The 24,200-nt window shown below is 44.2% G+C and overlaps 1 protein-coding gene across 1 annotated transcript in view; it reads left to right on the forward strand.

The window, feature by feature from the left end:
- Positions 1-24,200, forward strand: part of PHKA2 (phosphorylase kinase regulatory subunit alpha 2) — a 188,289-nt gene that overhangs the window by 104,314 nt on the left and 59,775 nt on the right. The window contains exons 16-19 of the mRNA XM_033949037.1: positions 10,764-10,908; positions 17,559-17,637; positions 19,596-19,765; positions 23,249-23,425. Coding sequence (XP_033804928.1) covers positions 10,764-10,908; positions 17,559-17,637; positions 19,596-19,765; positions 23,249-23,425 — 571 coding nt within the window. The remainder of the gene's footprint in view (positions 1-10,763; positions 10,909-17,558; positions 17,638-19,595; positions 19,766-23,248; positions 23,426-24,200) is intronic.

Genomic DNA, 24,200 nt, shown 5'->3' on the forward strand with positions numbered 1-24,200 from the left:
ATATCCATAATTCTGGGCAAAAGGTTCTGCTGCATGAGGGATGGGAGGGAGGGAAGGATGGAAGCTGGACAAGGGTTCTGCTGTACAGGGGGATGGGAGGGATGGAGGGATAGAAAGATGCTGCAGAGGGAAGGCACAAGGGGATGGGTGAGGGGAGGAAAGATGTTGCACATGTGGGGGAAAGCAAAGAGGAAGAATTGGGGTAAAGGAGGGAAGGGAGAGATGATCATGTACATGAAAAAAATAAGCCTTACCCCTAGTGCCTTTTTTGGGCCCCAAATGAATATAAGACACTGTCTTATTTTCGGGGAAACACGGTAGTGACACAAACAGGTGTACGTATTAGTGCACAAATGCTGTTAAAAATGCAGAACTGATTCAGGGTGTGGTGAGAGGAACTGAAGACGTCCGTGGTGATCAAATACTACGAGAACGAATGCGATGAGGTGAGAGATGCTGAAATCCTATTAGTGCGAACCATATGAAACTCCCTAAAGCGTAAAGAAACATGAGGTTACATTTGTAATACATGGTCAAGAGATGTGAATAGTGACTAGGAAGCGGATAAAAGCCAAAAAGGCGTGTGTGATGGTCCATAAAATGAGTGGTGTGGTGGAAATGTGGCATGCAAACATACCAAGGACTTGTATTTCTCAAGAAAATGAACCAAATGGGATACAACAGTCTGAGGAAACCTTGATGAAAACAAAAACAAAAAACTGTGGATACAGATGTTCTGGAGATAATTTATTATACACTGACATATAAGAACATGAAAATTCAATTTAAAAAGTACAATAATAAAAAATACAGTGATAAAAATCCAACTGAACCCTACACGGTCCGTGTTTCAGCGAACATGCTTTCCTCAGGGGTCCAATGGTTTGCAAACTCACATATAAAGAATTGGACTGAAAACAGTCTGTTTCAGGGGTGTCCGCATGCAGCCCCGTGAAGTATTTTGTGCGGCTCCGGTCGAGGGCGATGCAGTGTTTTCCTCTGCTGCCTCTGGGTGTTTACCGTCTTGCCGGCTCCCTCATCTGTCTTGCTGCAGCGTTTGCGCTTTTGTGCGGCCCCAGAACCATTTTTTTCGGCCAATGCGGCCCAGGGAAGCCAAAAGGTTGGACACCCCTGGTCTATTGTCTTTAAACATGTGAGCAAAGAACACTGCAGACAAGCAATAAAATGCCCATCTGCAGTAACCATTATCTCTCTCCTTATTGGCTAAGGCTCTTAACATTTGCATCTCCTCTTCCTATAGGCTAAGGCTCTTTACACCTGCATTGTGAGGTCATAGAACTTTATGGTTAAAGAAACATGATGGCAGATAAAGGCCAAATGGCCCATCCAGAGCATCCACTATCTCCTCCTCTCCCTATTGGCTAAGGCTCTTAACATTTGCATCTCCTCTTCCTATAGGCTAGGGCTCTTTACATCTGCATTGTGAGGTCATATAACTTTATGGTTAAAGAAACATGATGGCAGATACAGGCCAAATGGCTCATCTAGTCTGCCCAACAAAGAAAAATGGGGAGACCCAATGATCCACAGTGAAAACAATCCACCGATGAAAACAAAACCAAAATCTGTGGATACAGATGTTCTAGAGATAATTTTTTAAACACTGACATATAAAACCATGAAAATTAAATTAAGAAAGTACAATGATAAAAAAATACTATGATAAAAATCCAACCGGACCCTACACGAACACGCCTTCCTCAGGGGTCCAATGGTTTGCAAACTCACATATAAAGAATTGGACTGAAAACAGTCTATTGTCTTTAAACATGTGAGCAAAGAACACCGCAGACAAGCTGAAGTAGCAAAAAAAATGTTGAGGAAATCTTGAATCAATATAATACAGTAAGATAAATTGCCAACAATCCTGAAAATAGCATTAAAAAGCATCTAAAATAAACAATTTTCAACTCACTATCCACTGCCAACCTCGTCCCATTTTCTGATCTCAGCACAAGTGCATAGATCGAGGACACTGACAAATTTACATCAAACGTTGGAGCAAGTGGAAGTGTGCAAGTTGGTACCTGCTGGATCTGGGGTCCTATTTTATAAAGGTTCACAAGCACCTATGCCGCCTTTTTAAAATGTAGCGCAAACAAACAGAAATATTTTTGGGACAAATTCCGCACTTCAAAATAACAAATTGTGTCCAAAGTGGAATGCGGAGTTAGAACTATATATTCGGTGGCAAGTCAAATGCACGCAAGATAAAAGAGCGTGGACACTATTGTCTTGCGCTATAAAGACTTGCGCGCATCTGACCGCAATGCGTTTGCGTGCAATTGTCTTGCGTGCAAATGACCATGAACCATATATTCAGTTCTTGAAGAAAGATAATTCCTTCTACACTTCCCCCTCCCCCATTTGTGGTTTCGGCAATTGCGATTTCACATATTTGCGATTTTTGGGGGAGGGGAAAAAGAAATAAAAAAACATCGTTTAGCCTTCCCCCCGGCGTCCCGGCCTTACCTGGTGGTCTAGCGGCTTTCGGGGCAGGAGCGATCTTCCTACATATACATAGTAACATAGTAACATAGTAGATAACGGCAGATAAAGACCCGAATGGTCCATCCAGTCTGCCCAACCTGATTCAATTTAAATTTTTTTTTTTTTTTTTCTTCTTAGCTATTTCTGGGCGAGAATCCAAAGCTTTACCCGGTACTGTGCTTGGGTTCCAACTGCCGAAATCTCTGTTAAGACTTACTCTAGCCCATCTACACCCTCCCAGCCATTGAAGCCCTCCCCTGCCCATCCTCCTCCAAACGGCCATGCACAGACACAGACCGTACAAGTCTGCCCAGTAACTGGCCTAGTTCAATCTTTAATATTATTTTCTGATTCTAAATCTTCTGTGTTCATCCCACGCTTCTTTGAACTCAGTCACAGTTTTACTCTCCACCACCTCTCTCGGGAGCGCATTCCAGGCATCCACCACCCTCTCCGTAAAGTAGAATTTCCTAACATTGCCCCTGAATCTACCACCCCTCAACCTCAAATTATGTCCTCTGGTTTTACCATTTTCCTTTCTCTGGAAAAGATTTTGTTCTACGTTAATACCCTTTAAGTATTTGAACGTCTGAATCATATCTCCCCTGTCTCTCCTTTCCTCTAGGGTATACATATTCAGGGCTTCCAGTCTCTCCTCATACGTTTTCTGGCGCAAGCCTCCTATCATTTTCGTCGCCCTCCTCTGGACCGCCTCAAGTCTTCTTACGTCTTTCGCCAGATACGGTCTCCAAAACTGAACACAATACTCCAAGTGGGGCCTCACCAATGACCTGTACAGGGGCATCAACACCTTCTTCCTTCTACTGACTACGCCTCTCTTTATACAGCCCAGAATCCTTCTGGCAGCAGCCACTGCCTTGTCACACTGTTTTTTCGCCTTTAGATCTTCGGACACTATCACCCCAAGGTCCCTCTCCCCGTCCGTGCATATCAGCTTCTCTCCTCCCAGCATATACGGTTCCTTCCTATTATTAATCCCCAAATGCATTACTCTGCATTTCTTTGCATTGAATTTTAGTTGCCAGGCATTAGACCATTCCTCTAACTTTTGCAGATCCTTTTTCATATTCTCCACTCCCTCTTCGGTGTCTACTCTGTTACAAATCTTGGTATCATCTGCAAAAAGGCACACTTTTCCTTCTAACCCTTCAGCAATGTCACTCACATACATATTGAACAGGATTGGCCCCAGCACCGAACCCTGAGGACTCCACTATAGAGAGTTGCGCGGGGACAGAAATCCCACCCGTCCCCACCCGTCCCCGCCAAAATCCCACCCATCCCCACCCGTCCCCGTGAGGAATCCCTCCGTCCCCACCCGTCCCCGTGAGGAATCCCTCCGTCCCCACCCGTCCCCGCGAGGAATCCCCTCCGTCCCCACCCGTCCCCGCGAGGAATCCCCTCCGTCCCCACCCGTCCCCGCGAGGAATCCCCTCCGTCACCATCCTTCCCTATAAACTTCAGAAATAGTTATTTTATTTAATTATGCTACTGAATTAAAGGCTCTGGTAGAGACCCATTTACAAATAAGCAAAGAGACTATTAATTTGGAAATATTAATTGGGAAGAATACATACTTTGTAAATGGGTTTCTACCAGAACCTCTAATGTAAATATAAAATATAAATACTCAGCTGATGAGAACCCACAAACTGTCAGCTGAGGACTTCCTTTGCAGTTGGCCTGGGGTCCCTTTTGCCAAGCTTGGCAGGCAGCAGTAGCGTCCCTGAGTCACAGATGCTGGCACCTCAGTGGCTCATGGATGCTGCCAGCGACTGCTGCGCTTGGTGGAGGGGAGTTCTGACCATCTCTAGAGGAGGTCCTCTGCTGGCGGTGCTTGGGGATCCCCACCAGTCACAGCAAGGGCCAACAAGTACTTCAACACTGTAGAAATAAAACCAGAAATGCATTTCCTTTTCTTTTGAACACAAAACAAAGATATCTGCCATATACATTTCCCAAGGCAGATGACTCTATGCAATGTCACCTCGGTAACAAAATACAAAAATAGACAAATACACCCCCTCCCTTTTTACTAAACCACAATAGTAGGTTTTAGCACAGGGAGTTACGCTGAATGCCTCGCGCTGCTCTCAATGCTCATAGGCTCCCTGCGCTAAAAAACAATATTGCGGTTTAGTAAAAGGGAGCCATAGTGCAAAATATAGACAGCAGATATAAATTCTCAAAACAGACACATTTTGATCACTAAATTGAAAATAAAATCATTTTTCCTATCTTTGCTGTTTGGTGATTTCATGAGTCTCTGGTTGCACTTTCTTCTTCTGACTGTGCATCCAATCTTTCTTCCTTTCTTTCAGCCTCCTGTATGTTTCCTCTCCTCCAGACCTCATTCTCTCCCCCAACTTTTTCTTTCTGTCTCCCTGTTCCCCCTTCTTTCTGTCTCTCTGTCTGCCCCCTTTCTTTCTTTCTCCGTGCCCTCCCCCAAGCCACTCGGTTTGCTGCCACCGCCATCGGGGAATAGTCCCCAAGCCACCGCTGTCCCAAGCTTTCCCTGCAGAAGCGTCGCGCTGACCAGCATTCCGCTCCCTGACGTCAATTCTGACGTAGGAGAGGAAGTTCCGGGCCAACAAGGCATTTCTCCTCATTCCATCCAGCCTGAGCCCCATCTCTCCTTGATCCAGCATTTCCCTTCTGTGTCTGTCAGAATTACCATTCCACCTATTTTCCAGCATCACCCTTCTTTGTGTCCATCTCACCTATATCCGTATCTCACCACTTTTTCAGAATCTTCATTTGTCTCTGTCCTTGTCTTTACCCCATATTCACCATTTGCCCTTTCAATGTCTTTATCTCCCCCCCCCCACACACACACTTTTTCAGCATTACTTCTGTCTCTATTTCACCTCCTCTTCATGTCCCCTCTGTATCTCTATCCTTATTCAGAAGGTCCTGCTTACCCTTTCTCTTCTTTGTGTCACTATCTCCATTTTCAGCTTTCCCCCCTTTTCCTTTGTTACTGCACCCTGTAGCCAGAATCTTTCCACCCTCTCTCCACTCCGGCCCAGCCCAGTATGAAATATTTCCTTTTGTTTCTCTCCCCTCTCTCTTCTCCTCCCTCACCCACGAGTCCTGCATCTGGCCCTCTCCCTTCTACCTGCACCTGGCAACACCCCCCTGCTCCGCGGCTCTCTTAAGCAACTCGTCAGCAGCGGTGATCAAGACAAGCTGCCGACATCGAGGCCTTCCCTCTACGAGTCCCACCTTTGTGGAAAAAGGAAGTTGAAACAAGCGGGACTCGCAGAGGGTAGGCCCCGACGCCAGAAGCTTGTGTCGATCGTTGCTGCTGAGTTGCCGAAGAGAGCCGCAGGTAGAAGGGAGAGGGAGATAGGAAGGCTGTAGAAGCTCCGGAGCATGACACCGAACCCTGCCAGGATGATTTCTTTTTCAGGCTGCTGCTGCCGCTGCCATCCCCCACCCGAAATGACAAAAAACAGCCTAATGCCCGCGTCGGGAAATAGCCATGCTGAGCAGTGAGCTCAGCACGTACACAGATGAAAGCCTTGCTTGCTGATTGGTCCAGCGGCACGGTGGGGCGGGGCCGCCGGACCAATCAGCAAGCAAGGCTTTCATCTGTGTACGTGCTGAGCTCACTGCTCAACATGGCTATTTCCCGACGCGACGCCAGACTTGTAAGCTGCATGCTTGCATCGCCAGAATTTAGGTAGGTTGTTTTCATCCCCGTGGGAGTCCCGTGGGCAAGGGGGCGTCCCCGTGGGAGTCCCGTGGGTCAGGGGGGCATCCCCGTGGGAGTCCCGTGGGCCAGGGGGCGTCCCCGTGGGAGTCCCGTGGGCCAGGGGGGGAACCCGCGGGATCCCCGCGATCCCCGTTCCCGTGCAGACCTCTACTCCACTAGTCACCTTTCCTTCCTTCGAGCGACTTCCTTTAACCACCATCCTCTGGCGTCTGTCCAACAGCCAGTTTCTGACCCAGTTCACCACTTTGGGTCCTAACTTCAGCCCTTCAAGTTTGTTCAACAGCCTCCTATGAGGAACTGTATCAAAGGCTTTGCTGAAATCCAAGTAAATTACATCTAGCATATGTCCTCGATCCAGCTCTCTGGTCACCCAATCAAAAAATTCAATCAGGTTCATTTGGCACGATTTACCTTTTGTAAAGCCATGTTGCCTCGGATCCTGTAACCCATTAGATTCAAGGAAGTACACTATCCTTTCCTTCAGCAACACTTCCATTATTTTTCCAACAACTGAAGTGAGGCTCACCAGCCTGTAGTTTCCTGCTTCATCCCTGTGACCACTTTTATGAATAGGGACCACATCCGCTCTCCTCCAATCCCCAGGAATCACTCCCGTCTCCAGAGATTTGTTGAACAAGTCTTTAATAGGACTCGCCAGAACCTCTCTGAGCTCCCTTAGTATCCTGGGATGGATCCCATCTGGTCCCATCGCTTTGTCCACTTTCAGTTTTTCAAGTTGCTCATAAACATCCTCCTCCATGAACGGCGCAGAATCTACTCCATTTTCTCGTGTAACTTTGCCAGACAATCTCGGTCCTTCTCCAGGATTTTCTTCTGTGAACACAGAACAGAAGTATTTGTTTAGCACATTTGCTTTCTCCTCATCACTCTCCACATATTTGTTCCCAGCATCTTTTAGCCTAGCAATTCCATTTTTTATCTTCCTCCTTTCACTAATATATCTGAAAAAAATTTTATCTCCCTTTTTTACATTTTTAGCCATTTGTTCTTCCGCCTGTGCCTTCGCCAAACGTATCTCTCTCTTGGCTTCTTTCAGTTTCACCCTGTAGTCCTTTCTGCTCTCCTCTTCTTGGGTTTTTTTATATTTCATGAATGCCAACTCTTTCGCCTTTATTTTCTCAGCCACTAGGTTGGAGAACCATATTGGCTTCCTTTTTCTCTTGTTTTTATTGATTTTCTTCACATAAAGGTCCGTAGCCATTTTTATCGCTCCTTTCAGCTTAGCCACTGTCTTTCCACTTCTCTTATGTCCTCCCATCCTAACAGCTCTTTCTTCAGGTACTTTCCCATTGCATTAAAGTCCGTACGTTTGAAATCTAGGACTTTAAGTATCGTGCGGCCGCTCTCCACTTTAGCCGTTATATCAAACCAAACCGTTTGATGATCGCTACTACCCAGGTGAGCACCCACTCGAACATTAGAGATACTCTCTCCATTTGTGAGGACCAGATCCAATATCGCTTTTTCCCTTGTGGGTTCCGTCACCATTTGTCTGAGCAGAGCCTCTTGAAAGGCATCCACAATCTCCCTACTTCTTTCCAATTCCGCAGATGGAACATTCCAGTCCGCATCCGGTAGGTTGAAATCTCCCAACAGCAGAACCTCCTCTTTCCTTCCAAACTTTTGGATATCCACAATCAGATCCTTATCAAATTGCTGCGATTGAGTCGGAGGTTTGTAGACTACACCCACGTAGATAGAAGTTCCATCTTCTCTTTTCAGAGCAATCCATATCGCTTCTTCCTCTCCCCAGGTCCCTTGCATTTCGGTCGCTTGGATATTGATCTTTACATAGAGAGCTACTCCTCCACCTTTATGACCATCTCTGTCCTTCCTAAAAAGATTATATCCCGGTATGTTTGCATCCCATCCATGTGATTCACTGAACCATGTCTCTGTGATAGCAACAATATCTAGATCTGCCTCTAATATCAGGGCTTGCAGATCATGAACTTTGTTGCTTAGACTGCGAGCATTTGTGGTCATCACTTTCCAGCTATTTTTCAGCGATAATCTCCTTTTTCGTATGGATTTTTGTGTCGTTTCACTTTCCGTTGCAATACTAAGAAATGAGTTGCTGATATTGCTTATGTTGCAGCCTTTACTACTATCACATCTTTTCTTTTGCCGGGGGTGGTCTCTATAATTGTCCTTCGTACATACACCACCCCCACCTTCTAGTTTAAATGCCTAGAAAAATATTGTCTAAATTTCTCTGCAAGGTTTCTTTTTCCTGCTGTAGTAATATGTAGCCCATCAGTGCAATATAGCTTCTTGTCCTTCCATGTATTTCCCCATCCTCCTATGTACCTGAAGCCTTCTTGATGACACCAGGCTCTGAGCCATCTATTAAAGTCCTCTGTGTTTTTCACTCTTTGCTCTCCTTTTCCATATGCAGGCAGTATTTCAGAAAAAGCTAAAGTCTTTACAAAAGGTTTCACGCCCTCACCAAGCTCCCGAAAAGCTTTCTGTGCTGCAAGTGTGGAGTTGTTGGCCAGGTCATTTGTTCCCAGATGGATAACAACATCAGTGTTAAAATCCTTAGTTTCTTCCTTAATTATAGTCAGTATTTGCCTGGAACTCCTGGTAGCTGAGGATCCTGGAAGACATTTCACTATTTTGGTCTCCTCGCCCTGTGTTCCAAGGTTAATGCCTCTGATGATGGAATCCCCCAACAGTAATAGTTTTCTGTTTTTGGCTTTTTTATTTGTACTTAGGGTGCTCTTGTTCTCTTGAGTTACCTTCATTGGTTCCAGTCCCACCTCCCTTCTGTTTTCCTGTGTATCGCAGTGCACTAGTGGAGCGAAGGAATTCTGTAGAGGTAATATTAGTGAAGGTGGATGTTTCTGTGTTACATGTCACAGTCTTCCTGAGCCTACTGTGACCCATTTATTCCTGGGCTGTTTTATTCTTTGAGGTAGAGATGGTAAGTTGGTATGATTTTGTGGAGTGATGGAAGCTGCTTTAATTGTATTCAATTCCTGTTTAAGTTTGCAGAGCTCCTCCTTAATACTGGCAAGTTGAAGACAGATGGGGCAAGCCTTAAGCCTCCAAATAGTATGTCTTGGAATTAAAGCACCACAGTGATTGCATAGAATAAAGGTCATCTTGATTGGTTGTGAAGTGACTTGATTGGTTGTGAAGTGACCAGAAATATAGGCTCTATACCACCTAAAACACAGTATTTTAAACAAAAATGCAGGTTCTATCAGTGCTACCCTAAAACACAGGATTTATAACAGGATTTTCCCTACTTTAGTCACCCTGAGCCACAGGCACCAGAAATATAGGCTCTATACCACCTAAAACACAGTATTTTAAACAAAAATGCAGGAAGAGGAAATAAGATTTAACAGAGGAAAGAGAAGGATTTATTTTTTTGTGCTTTTTTATATTTTTTTTTAGTAAGAAACAGGGAGGAGAAGAGAAATTAAGCACATATAATGCTGAAAACCAGTGAAAAGAGCAGAATATGAAATGCTGAGTAACTTAGCTTTTAGAAGTTCACAGGGCAGCCTTGTTTCAGCACACTCCTGCCCCGTGTAGATCGCCAATAGGAAATGGCTGTGGGAAGTTGCCCTCTTGTTCTTTTATTTTTCGAAAGTTTGAAGAATCTGTCCCTCTCCACTCTCTCTATGCCCTTCATGATCTTGTAAGTCTCTATCATGTCCCCTCTAAGTCTCCTCTTCTCCAGGGAAAAGAGCCCCAGTTTCTCCAATCTTTCTCTATCTCTCTCTTTCTCTCTGTCTCCCTTTCTCTCTCTCTTTCTGTCCCTCTCTACTCTCTCTATGCCCTTCATGATCTTGTAAGTCTCTATCATATCCCCTCTAAGTCTCCTCTTCTCCAGGGAAAAGAGCCCCAGTTTCGCCAATCTTTCTCTATCTCTCTCTTTCTCTCTCTCCCTTTCTCTCTCTCTCTCTCTCTATTTCTCTCTGTCTCCCTTTCTCTCTGTCTCCCTTTCTCTCTCTCTTTCTGTCCCTCTCTACTTTCTCTATGCCCTTCATGATCTTGTAAGTCTCTATCATACCCCTCTAAGTCTCCTCTTCTCCAGGGAAAAGAGCCCCAGTTTCGCCAGTCTTTCTCTATCTCTCTCTTTCTCTCTCTCCCTTTCTCTCTCTCTATCTCTCTCTCTATTTCTCTCTGTCTCCCTTTCTCTCTCTATTTCTCTCTGTCTCCCTTTCTCTCTCTCTTTCTGTCCGTCTCCACTCTCTCTATGCCCTTCATGATCTTGTAAGTCTCTATCATGTCCCCTCTAAGTCTCCTCTTCTCCAGGGAAAAGAGTCCTGGCCTTAACATAGATACCTGTTTTGGATGTCCAGTTAGAAAATCAAAATCATAGCACCTTATAAGGTCACCAGTCACATGGGCTATTACAATTTCCCCCCCCCCTCAAAAAAAAAAAAAAAGTACAATAGAAAAAATATAAATTCTGAAATACGTAAGTGAAGAGACAATATTTTCATTTTGAATAAACCGCTTGTGTTTTCTTCAGTTTACAGATCAGCATCATTTTTATCTGGCCCTGGATAATCGAATGGTGGTGGAGATGCTGAGGACAGAACTGGCTTATCTCTGCTCGTGTTGGAGGATGACTGGACGGCCTACGCTCACTTTCCCTATCACTCACACCATGCTCAGTAAACTATGTTTCTTACGCTTTGTTTTAATGGGGCCTAATATTCGGCGGTATTTAGCAATCTGGGAACGGCTCTCGGCCAGTTAAATAGCACATATCCTGCTTAGCGGCTTGACCAGTGACTGGCCATGTTGCATGACATAGCCCAGTGTGTCTCAAACTTTTTTTTTTTTAGCTCCGACACACTAAACGGAGCAAATGTCTTTCACGGCACATTTTAATTGAAATTATAAAATGACAAAAACCAACAAATAGTTAACCCCCCCCCTTTACAAAACTGTTTTGTGGTTTCTAGCGCCAGCCGCGGCAGTAACAGCTCATAGGAATTGGAGCGGTTATCACCACAACTGGCACTAAAAACCGCGCTACGGTTTTGTAAAAGGGAATGTAAGTTTGAGAGTTAGTTATTTAAAGTTTTTTAAACTACGTATGGGTAATTGTAACAACGGTGAAACTAAAGTAGATAGACTTGCTAATCAATGCGATGAACGAGCTTGGTTTTGAGTGCAAATTAACTTAAAACATGGCCCGATAGTCGACAAGTAAGCACGCATTTCATCGTTCGCCATCTGCAGTCGTGCTCTTTTTTTTAATTTAATTTCTGACAGAGCTGAAAATCCAAGGTCGCAAAGATAAGAAGATCCAAAGCCTTGATTGCTTTGTTGCTCAAGTTAGGAAAAGCCTGAAGACCCACCTCTTTGACAATTAACTGTTTCAGCTTCTGTATAGCACCCCCAGCTTCTGTATAACACCCTCAGCTTCTGTATAGCACCCCCTACTTCTAGGCCCCTCCCCTTGCTCCCACTTCCTCTTTGATCTGTCGCCTTGAGCTTGTATAGGTTTGTGCGACTCACAAATGGAAGATTAGATTAGATGACTACTGCATAAAAAATAAAACTAAAATTAGTCGCTGTTAGATTTTAAGGACCAGTCAACGTCAAAGAATGATGCTGGTCTGGGCGGTTGTATACTTACTTGTTTATTGTTTATTCAGATTTTTGATTAAACGCTTTTTCGAAACTACAAAGCGTTGAACAAGATTTAAAATAACATTTAAACAAAAATTTAACAATTAAAACATACATTTCTATAAAAAAAACTACAAGACTGACAGCAATTACATACTAGGTAAATACGGACCGAAAGGCCCCTAAACACAAATAGGAAGAGGGGGAGAAATACAATTGATATAGAAAATGTGAGAGACATTTAAGGTAAACACAAAAAGGGACTGGGAAAATAAATATAATAAACAAGAATAGGTTAATTTCTAAAATACAATTGATCAATTAAAAGCATCTTTAAAAAGAAAGCACTTTAAATTGCTTTTAAATTTTTGTAAGTTTTTTTCCATTTTTAAGTGTAAAGGAAGAGTATTCCAAATCATAGGGGCTGTCACAGAAAAGATTGAGGTACGACGTGTACCAATTGTTTTTAAAGATGGGATGTTAAGATTGTATTGAGAAATAGATCTTAAAGCTCTCGGAGGGTCATATGGGATCAAAAGTCTGTCTATAAATGCTGGTGTATTGGTCTGCAAAGTTTTAAATGTCAGAAGGGCGATTTTATAAGTTACCCTGTGTGGGACAGGCAACCAGTGGGCTTTTTGAAGCAAAGGAGTAACATGATCAAATCTCTTTGCGCACACAGACTCTCATAACATTGACAGACTCTTGCGTACGCGACGTACATGTCATCTATTCGGGTGTATTCTTATGAAAGGAATTTTAAAAAAACGAAAGTAAAATTTTGGAACCTCTCATGGCACACCTGGAATCTCTTCAGGGCACACCACTATGCCGCGGGACACAGTTTGAGACACGCTGACATAGTCAGTCATTGCCAGCATTCAGCGTCTTGCCTGCTAAGTTCACCAGCCGGATACAACCGCCTAAAAGTGGTCTATTCTTAGCTGTTGAGACTTAGCCTAGATGGCTATGTCTCGGCTGGTCAAAAATAGACCGTAAATTCTTTTTTTTAAAAAAAAATATTCTTTATTCATTTTTAAGATTACATTATGTGGGTGTCAGGTCAAAAGCGCGCCGGGACAAAGGCGCGCTCAGACAATTGAGCGCAGCACCGAGGCGCGCGCCGCTCTAAATTACTGTTTTTAGGGCTCCGACGGGGGGGGTGTGGGGGGGAACCCCCCCACTTTACTTAATAGACATCGCGCCGCGTTGTGGGGGCGTTGTGGGGGGTGGGGGGGTTGTAACCCCCCACATTTTACTGAAAACTTAACTTTTTCCCTGTTTTTAGGGAAAAAGTTAAGTTTACAGTAAAATGTGGAGGGTTACAACCCCCCAAACCCCTCCATAACGCCGGCGCGATGTCTATTAAGTAAAGTGGGGGGGTTCCCCAACAAAACCCCCCGTCGGAGCCCCTAAAAACAGTAATTTAGAGCGGCGTGCACCTCCGCGCTGCGCTCAATTGTCCAGGCGCACCTTTGTCTTTCGCGCCGTTGTCTATGAACCCATTAAGTGTTACATATATTCAATCACATTAACAATAAATATATCACTTACAGACTATCATTTGCACATTACTTAAAATCTTATCCCTCCCCCTTCCCCCCTCCCTACCATATAATCAAGTATAATATAAATATGTATTAATAAAATATCCCCACCCTACCCAATTAATACTAATAAATTTAAGGGAAACAAACTCTACTACTCTGTACAATATTTTGTTAATGGTTTCCATACATCCTGAAATTTCTTGAAATAACCCTTTTGTAATGCAATAAATCTTTCCATTTTATAGATATGGCATAGAGAGTTCCACCAAAAGTTGTAATTCAATCTTCTCCAATCCTTCCAATTATATGTGATTTGCTGAATGGCAACACCAGTCATTATGAGTAATAATTTATTGTTATTCATAGAAATTTGACTTTTTGCTCTCATTTCCATGCCAAATATCACAGTATCATAGGATAATGCCACTGGATTATCTAACAAATTATTAATTTGGTCCCAAATTGATTTCCAAAAATTCATAATAAATGGGCAATGAAACAATAAATGATCTAAAGTTCCTGCTTCCAAATGACAATGCCAACATCTATTAGACAAAGAACTATCTAATTTTTGTAACCTAACAGGGGTCCACAACGCTCTATGCAACAGAAAAAAATCAAGTTTGTCTCATAGATGCTGACACCGTACATTTCATCCTCCGAGACCAGATTCGTGGCCATTGAGAGACCGTAAATTCAAAGCCAGTCAGCAGATACAGTGCTGGCATTGAATTGCCGGGTTCACCGCTGACCACAGGAGATCATCGGTGATCTCCCATGGTCTGTATATCGTGGGGTAGGGGGGGGAGTTGTTTACAAGTGAAGGCACTGTTCGCAATAATAAAGTTTGTCTTTCCTCAGATAAGTCCCACTGTTTCTTAAAAAGTGAAAAAGGAAGACTCAAAAACCTTCAAAGATGCCAAGTTTTACTGTATATCCACTTTGTGCTCAGAAGTAGAGAATCCACAACGGCATATAATAAACTTCAAAGTGCCTAATTTTTTTTTTTTTTAGTTCAATAAATTTTTATTCAGTATTTTAAAAAATACAAGGAGCAATTCGAATACATAAAAGTAGTATAACATTTTGCATTAATATACAGTTATTTATAAAGGCCCATATTATTAAGAAAAGCTCAGAGTATTGGATTTGTTTGTGGTGATGTATGACAATAGAAAGTGAAATAGGACAAAGTAAAAATTGAAAGAGAGAGGAAAAAAGAAGAGAAAGAAAAAAATATATATATATTAAAGAGAGGAGAAGACAGGAGTGTCTACATAGTAGAAGTGCCTAATTTCTAATCAATCTTTTTTTCTTCAGATAATGCATTTCTAAGTACCTTTATGGTCTTCAGTTCCAGCCAACCACAGCCAAATTATTTGAAGGCTTGTCTCTCTTTCTGGCTTTTATTCATCATCGGACCTTTAGTTTTCTTTAAAGTGCTTGTGCAAATCGATAAAAGTTTTCTTATACAACTTTAAAACTTTTGTACTTAGCTCTAGCTATTTCTTCATTCTTTTTTTGGTTCATAGACAACCCCGCGAAAGACAAAGGCGTGCGCCGACAACTGAGCACAAGACGGAGGCGCGCGCCGAAGAAAATTACAGTTTTTAGGGGCTCCGACGGGGGGTTTTGTTGGGGAGCCCCCCCAGTTTACTTAATAGAGATCGCGCCGGCGTTGTGGGGGGTTTGGGGGGTTGTAACCCTCCACATTTTACTGTAAACAACTTTTTCCCTAAAAACAGGGAAAAAGTGAAGTTTTCAATAAAATGTGGGGGGTTACAACCCCATAAACCCCCCACAACGCGGCACAATCTCTATTAAGTAAACGTCCCCCCCCCCCCGTCGGAGCCCTAAAAACTGTAATTTCCTCCGCGCTGCGCTCAATTGTCTGCGCGCGCCTTTGTCCTGGCACGCTTTTGACCTGACACCCTTTTTTTAAACCTCGGGAAGGACCTTAAGGTTCAACCAGTTTCGTCCAAGGCTTTTTCAAGAACGGGTCCCCTGCAAATAAGAGGCAAGAGTTGGTAAATGCATCAGTTTCATTGTTCTAAAACTTTAAACTAATCCCTCAATATCTTAGCAGTTCTAGTTTTAGAAGTAAAATTACCCCTTTTGTTTTGCTGCAGAGAGCATCCAGGCACCTCTAGTCCAGCCCTGGATGGAAAAAGCTCACACCGTAGATGATTTAAGATGGAGGGTCATAGATTGTGTAAAAGAAGGGTGGGAGGGTGGTTACATTGAGAACAGATTAAATTTCAAAGAACAACGCTGGATATACACTCTGAATACGGTGCATCCAGGAGGATTAAATTTAGAAATAGAATGGATGACGCTAGTTTAGGCTCCTCCCACTGAACTGATGTCATCAGTGAAGTAGTTAATGAGTCACCTGATTTAAACAGAACCAAAAAAATGCCGCGGCCATCTTTACGTAGAAGAACACACGTCGAGATGCTGTGGAGCAAAGCAAAAGGGGTAATTGTACTTCTAAAACTAGAACTGCTAAGGTATTGAGGGATCAGTTTAAAGTTTTAGAACAATGATACTGCGGGGATGGAGAAAAATATGCCCCCGTGTCATTCTCTACTCAGAAGCATAGATATGTGTATGCACAGCCAGTGGGAGTGTTATGCGTGAAACAGCACTGGCTCCAGTTCGTTATGGGATACTTTTTATCTTTTTGGATTAGGTGGGGCCAGCCCTGCCACCAGGTGGGCTAGTCGGGCCTAGGTCAGCTTGACAGCTGAATTTGGGAGATGGTAGCGCATTGCCTGATAGCAGGAGAGCCACAGCTTAACGCTGCTGTTGGTGTGGCGTAGGGTCTTTGAGCGTCATCCCAAGCGTGCTGCTTCTTGTACCCTCCTCCAGCAGGAAGTTTGCATCACAGGAGGCAGGATTTTCCGCTGCTTGAGCACAGGCCTGTGTTCAAGGTCCTCATGTTATGCTGAGTTTCAGGAGCAGCAGAGGATGGAGGATGGATGCATTGGCATCAGCAGGGGAAAAAAAAAAAGTCAAGAGTTGAGTTACTGGGCATCCATAGTGGGGAAGCGAAAGAAAGAGAAAATGCTGATCATTTGGGGGTCCAGAAAGGAACTCTGGGGTAGGGCCTTGAGCTGTTCTTGAGGGGATGTGTGAGCTGGGGCCTTTAACTGTCTCAGGAGGGTGGAGGGGGATGAGCTGAGGGTCTTGAACCTCCCTGAGGAGAATTAGGACGTGAGCATTCTTGAGAGCAGAGGTATGGTTGATGGTTTGCCCAGGGATTTATTTATTTCTATACCACTTATATCCTAAGTGGTTTATATTTAGGTACTTTATCATATTTCCCTATCTGTCCAGGTGGGCTCAAACTCTATCTAGTGTACCTGGGGCAATGAGGGGATTAAGTGACTTGCCCAGGGTCACAAGGAGCAAGCGAGGGATTTGAACCCACAACCTCAGGGTGATGAGGCTGTAGCTTTAACCACTGCACCACTCTAGAAATTCAAATGTAGTCTAGGACAATGAAGCCATTGTGACATCACTGATGAGGTTGGCTCTTATTGGTGGAAAGAGGCATTGTGACATCACAGTATCAGCTCTGGTTACCAGAGACAAACACTTTTCACACTATTTATTCAATTTTCTCTACTGTTCTCCCAGGGGAGCTCAGAAGGGTTTACATAAATTTATTCAAGTACTCAGGTTTGCATATTATTTATTTTAATTAATTGATTTTATTTATTTATATACCACCTATATTTTACATTCAGGTACTTTATCATATTTCCCTATCTGTCCTGGCGGGCTCAAACTCTATCTAGTGTACCTGGGGCAATGAGGGGATTAAGGGACTTGCCCAGGGTCACAAGGAGCAAGCGAGGGATTTGAACCCACAACCTCAGGGTGCTGAGGCCTTAGCTCTAACTACTGTGCCACACACTTCCACTTTATTTTCATTGGGCAGTTTGGTTCCGGGTTCTGTCTCTGGATAATAATGTGTCTTGTCTCGTACTGGTGCTTGCAATATCTTTCCACTTCTCAGTAGGAGAAATGCTAAGGAGTCCTGTGATTTTTTTTTGTTGTTGTTGTTTTTTTAAAACAATGTGGTCTTTTTCGAGATTTCCTGCGAAATAAACTGTCCTTTCTTTTAGACGAAGATGGTTCAGACATTGATCCAGCCATCCTCACTACCATTAGGAAACTGGAGGACGGATATTTCGGAGGAGCACGGTATTTTTTAAAAATCTTTCTTTAACTTAAATAGTTATATATAATCTACAAGACAGCACTTTTTTCTTTACAGTATAGAAACATAGAAAGATGACGGCAGAAAAGGGCTACAGCCCATCAAGTCTGCCCACTCTACTGACCCACCCCATTAAGCATCTGCACTATGGAACGCCTTACCTCAAACCTCAACTTTAAAACTTTAAAAGGGCTGTTGGCTTTTTAACCAGACATTTCAAATTTGAGACTATGGATTATCCCAAACGATGGTCAATCTGTACCTTTAAAAAGTTTTTGCTTCCACTGCAATCTTTTTTTTCAAGATAAAATATCTTATACTGGAGGAGGGCTGTCTGAATGCCAGCATCACTAATATTTAAGATAAGTGCTTGTCATTAATGTTTATAAAATTATTACAATCTAAAGGATTATTATTATTTTTTTTTTTTAAAAGACCTTTGGAACTGGGTGATGGTACAGCATTGAGTTTTGGCTGAAATCACCACCTGATGGCTAATTCATATATAAATATTGTGGGAGAAGTGTTTGTGGTTTAATCATTTATAAAAATAACCCCCATGTAAATAAACTTACACATATCCGTGAGGAACTGAGTGGAGAGGTGAAACATTGACCCAAAAAGATAAATTACATGATTTATGAAAAATTGTATACAAAAATAAGTACAGTGGTACCTCGGTTTGCGAGTAACCCGGTTTGCGAGTGTTTAGCAAGACGAGCAAAACACTCAGCAAACTTTTGACTTGCAAACCGAGCACTGCCCCGATCAACCAGCACTTACAGTCCAGGAAGCGCCGCTTTGGGGGATTCCTCTTCCATCTTCTGGCCAGCCTTCTACATCGGGTGCCTTCCGCAGTTTGGAGGACCTCTGTCAGGGCCTGTGTGGCCGGGTGCTGTCCCGCTTGCGCGTTGCGTGTGACACGCACAGCGTCAATCGGCGGCGTGCGGGTGGGGCGGCGATCGGCTGTATGGGCTCGGGTGGGGGCTCTCCAGCATGCGGGGGGCATCCGACGTGGAGGGCTGGCCGGCGGATGGAGGAGGCATCCCTCTGAAGCGGCACTGCGGGGTTCTCCGGCAGTTGGCATCCCCCCCCCCCCGAAGTGGCACTGTGGGGTTCTTCTTCAGATGACTGATGGAGGAGACGGTGCTGCAGCACCCGGCACCTGACAGATATAGACCCCGGGTTCTAGAACGAATCGTTGCTGTTGCCACTATTTTCTATGGGGAACATTGTTTTGATAAACGAGCATTTTGGATTACGAGCATTCTCCTGGAACAGATTATGCTCGTAATCCAAGGTACCACTGTATTTGAATTGAGAAATCTGCAAAAAAGAAATGTGAAAAATGGATCAGTGAAGTTAAGGGCTGTAAACACAGAAGTTATATACCCTGAGGATCTCCCAAAAATTAGATGAATATTTTCTTTTTAAAGAGTCACTGCTGAATTGTATGGTTTGACTGGATTCAAAGTGATTTATTTCTGCGACTGTGACACCAGTCTGTTTATTAGCTTTGTGGATGCCGGATTTTCCTAGAACTGGGAGTAGAGCCTCAAAGGAATTTTATTTTTTTAATAGACATAGCCCCTCTTCTACGAAACCGCACTAGCGGTTTTTAGCTCATTGAAAGTCGGGAGCAGCACAGGCCATTCAGCGCGGTTTTGTAGAAGAGGGGGATATTTTTCAATAGTCATCTAATTGCTTATGCATGTAAATTAAGCCAGATAATGAAGATCATTGTTCTCTGGGTTAGTTTTCTAAGCGAAAATGTCAGCAAAAGTGAAGTAAACCTCACACAGTGAAAAGTGTGCATATATTTATTTACTCGTGTGCAGAATTATAAAAATATGCCCTTAATAAGAAAATTTTCAAAGCTATTTACACATGAACTATCCCTTCTTTAGAGGTCTATAACATGTGGGGTTTTTTTCTTTCACAGGGTCCAATTAGGCAAATTGTCAGAATTTGTCACTACCTCATTCTACACTCACCTCAGCTTCCTGGATCCAGGGTGTGATGGAAAACTATTTGATGATCCAAATGAAGGCTACTGCAGCCCAGAAAGTGAATTTGAACTAGAAGGCTATTCTGAAGACAACTATGAAAAAGGTAGAAACTTGCTTATGTGGGCTTTGTTCTCGGTCACTGTAGAATGGGAAGGGGCATTGGCTTAATAAAGGGGGGGACCTAGGGGGCGAACCACCCTGGGCACCATGGGAGCGCCGACACCTGTCCGCCCTGCCACACTCGCACTGTAATTCTGTAGATCTTCACTAACACAAGCAATTTCTCCTGCTTGTTGCTTATTCTAGCCTGGTTCCCCTCTGAATCGCTTCCAGGTCACGGGGTCAGAAAGTGACATCAGAGGGAAATCCAATGTTGACGCAAGGAGCATGCTGGAAAAAAGGCTACTTGCACTGGTGAAGATTTAGAGGTATGGGGTGGAGGGGAGAGGGCGTGAAGGAGGGGGGCGCAGAAGGAGCGGAGGCATGGAGAGGAGGGCATGGGGGGCATCACCCCCCCCCCCCCGGCATCTTCTACCCTTTCTACACCACCGGGAAGGGAGAAATTTGCAAACTTTTCATTTTGGTGCAAATTTCATATATACTTTTTTTTACTCATGGTCTTTGCTCTGGTTTTCAAAGGGAATATCTATGAGGGCTTTCACTTGTAAAATTGCCCTTCCTTGATCCTTGAGATAGAACAAGGAGTGTCTTTAAGGGTGCTTGTGTTCCCCGTGTTTTTGAAAAATAAGCTCTGAGGTGTGTTTTCCTTTCAAAATCCTCTTACAGGCCTGCAGATACTAAAAAGCCTCTGATGGCCTACTGAAACTTGCCCCCTCTATGTATAAAATATTAACTTTTATGCAATCCTGGTGATTCAATGGCAGCGCTGTATGGAAGGACTTGGGTCCACCACTTCTTGAGTTAAGCATTCCCAGCCTCTGGGAGGCAGGAGGTCATCCAATGAAAAAAAAAAAAAACCCCTAAAAACCTCATATCAGCTTTTGGACCCAGGACTGCTGGTTTCATGAAGGAGTCCTTGTATGTGTCCCCAGTCGAGGACTGTGACTAAAATGAGTTGACCGAGGATATAAAATGGAGGGGAAAAATGTTTATGTTGATTTAAGATTTGATCTACCGCTCTTGCATTTTACTGACCTAAGCGGTTTACAAAGTATCAAAACTAAAATGAAATTAGGTACTTGAGAAAAACGACCCTATCTGTCCCGAAGGCTCCCAATCTAGCTAAAGTACCTGATAAACTAAAAATAAGTAATAACATGTAATACATTTCCAAGATCAAAAAACAAAGAAGATAAAAAAATAAAACAAATTTAAGAGAGAAAAATCTCTGACGCGGCCTGAAAGCAAACAGTCATATGTTAGTGCAGGTCTTAATACAACTCCCGGCACAGCACACGTCACAGATTCGCCACTGGCAGAGCTTGAGAGCATCAAAGAAATTTACATTTCTAAAACGTATCCACTAAAACTGTTATATAAAAATCCCAGGTAGTTGCAACTCATGGCACCAGTCATCAAGCCTGTTTCTTACTAAGGTGGAAGCCAAAAAGAGCATTGTACCTGTGAATCTGAAAGCTAATTTTCAAAAGGACAATCCTCATGGAATTCGGGCCTCTTGAGAAATAGACTGGAAATTGAGAATGTCTCTACCAAGGTGCCCTATATAAAATGTATCGTCCTGGTTTTCAGCAGTTAAAAGTCCTACTGATAAATAGCTGGTGTAACTTTAAACATTTATCCCAGCATGCCGCAGCCGTGAGCCGCAACAGATTCCAGGTGGGCCCCAAGATGCCGGTAAGGAGGAGAAGCACTGATGCCAGCTGACTGCTTACAGGATGTGCCTCTTGTGGCGAGAGGCACGTCCTGTAGACAGCCAGCGTTGACGACTCTGCTCCTCGCCAGCGTCTCTCCTCCTCTCCCTGCTCAGAGAGAGGAAGAGATAATGGTTACTGCGGATGGGCAGACTGGATGGGCCATTTGGCCTTTATCTGCCATCATGTTTCTATGAATGTAGAATTAACTCCATAGCGGCACCAGAAATACATATAACGTTTTTTTTAGTTCAATCTTTTTATTGAATTTTACAACAATAGAGAGCAAAACAAAATGCGTATAACTTTATACATTTGAATTAGATGTGTAAAATGAAATGGCAGCCATTCCACTGAATATTGGATAATTCCGTGTCAACTGGTCTAATTTCAAGGAGGATCCGCATTTGACATCTTCCGTGGATACAAAAAAGTGGCCCTAATGAGGGGCCTCGAACTCTGGACCTAATTGAGATTATGCCCCCAAACTTTAGATATCTTTATTAGAGGTCCCAACATATCCCCAGAAAAAATGTCTTCAGTTTCGGAGATATTCCATTGGGAAGCTCTGGACTACTTGACATGGAATGACCCTATTGATCTCATTAAATTTCTTATCTATCCAACTACCGTATTTTCACGTAGATAACACGCACCCGTGTAAAACACGCACACGGGTATAGCGCGCGGGAAACCGAAATATATGTAAAAAAGTTTTTGTATACCGCGCACACTCGTATACCGCGCATGCTGCCCCGACTCTCCCGTCGCCGCCCGACTCTCCTTTCTCCCACCCCGACTCTCCTCTGGCCGCCCCGACTCTCCTCTGGCCACCCCGACTCTCCTTTCGCCCACCCCGACTCTCCTCTCCCCCTTGAAGTCCTGTCCCCACCCTGAAAGCCTGATGCCCCCCCCGACATCCGATTCACCCCCCCGCAGGACCGCTCGCACCCCCACCCCGAAGGACCGCTCACACGCACCTGCACCCCCACCCCAAAGGACCGCTCGCATGCACTCCCACCCACACCCACCCTGAAGGACCGCTCGCACCCCCACAGCCTCCCGACCCCCCCTGCCCCCATCATGTAGAAGCTCCTACCGTGTCCTGCTGCTTCCTCTTGGTGGTCCCGGCCCTTCTCTGAGCCCTGCGCCTGCGCTGCTTCCTCTTCCGGCGGTCCCGCCCTTTCTCTGACGTCAGAGAAAGGGCAGGACCGCCGGAAGAGGAAGCAGTGCAGGCGCAGGGCTCACAGAAGGGCCGGGACCGCCAAGAGGAAGCAGCAGGACACGGTAGGAGCTTCTACATGATGGGGGCGGGGGTGGATCGGGAGGCTATGGGGGTGTGAGCGGTCCTTCAGGGTGGGTGTGCGGGTGCGGGTGGGAGTGCGTGCGAGCGGTCCTTCGGGGTGCGGGTGCGGGTGCATGCGAGCGGTCCTTCGGGGTGGGGGTGCGAGCGGTCCTGCGAGGTGAATCGGATGTCGGGGGGGGAACGATGTAAAAAAAATTTTATACAACGCGCTCACGCGTATAACGTGCAAGGTTATGCACGGTTTGTAAAATCGTGTATAACGCGCGCGTTATATGCGTGAAAATACGGTAGTTGCTTAATTCTTTAAAGTTATTTATGGCAAAGTTAGTGTGGTAGTGATTTTCTACTTCCAGGAATCATTTTGTGACTGAATCGAGATAGCTCTGTGGTTATATAAATATTTTAATATCTTGTTGCGCCTACCTTGTCTCTCTCAATCGATGCGCAGGTGAAGATCTGGATGAACTTGATCAATATGTGAACCATTTGCAACAAAGCACTGCTGCAAAAGGATACTTACCTCCGATATCCAAAAAGGCGGAAAAGCATCACGTCTTCAGCGCTGTTCACTCCACTCGTGACATTCTCTCACTGGTGGCCAAGGCAAAAGGCTTAAATGTTTCAAGTAAGTTGATTCTTTTATGACTGTTAGGATTATAAAGTTACGATTTGTCTAGTCAGATAGCACAGCTTATCACCAATGTGTCCACAAAACCTTTCATTCTTACCATTCTGCTAGACAAGACCTGTGGGTCTTGTCTAGCAGATGGAGGGCAGAGACTTGAAGATTCTGTTTGCATCACTGACATAAGGACTGGTGCAGCAAGAAATTTTTCAGTATTTCTCTGCCTCCAGCAGGTGGACTAGTGCAGCAGGGTCTCTTTGGGGGTTTTTTTTTTTTTTAATTTTGGGCCAGACTTCCTAAGCCTCAGGCTACGTCCCCTGGATTCACGGTTGAAGTCTCACTGCCAGACCCCAGGTTGAGGTCCAAAAGGTTTGTTCATCTCCTTCTTCACAGCCCACAGCCCCAGTCTATGGGCCTTTACAGTGCATGCAATGCAGCTCTGGGACCCGTAAGGCTGGGCGGAAGAAGTAATTCCACCCCCTAGGGCACTAAGTGAAAAGCAAATTGTGAAAGGGGCTAGTGGCTGTTTAGCCTCTATTGGGAGAACAGTTTTAAACCAAAACTGAAAGAAGAAATAGACTGAAAGAACTTACCCCCTCTTTTACTAAGGTGAGCTATGCTTTATAGTGCGTGGTAAATATTAGCGCGAGATAATCACACACTAAACGCTAACGTGTGCATGCTATCCTATGGACACATTAGCGGTTAGCGCACGCGTTGGTTTAACATGTGCCAAAACGCTTAGCGCGCCTTTGTATAAGAGGGCCTTAGCCTT

The sequence above is a fragment of the Geotrypetes seraphini genome, chromosome 6, assembly GCF_902459505.1.
Source record: "Geotrypetes seraphini chromosome 6, aGeoSer1.1, whole genome shotgun sequence".
Taxonomy (NCBI): Eukaryota; Metazoa; Chordata; class Amphibia; order Gymnophiona; family Dermophiidae; genus Geotrypetes; species Geotrypetes seraphini.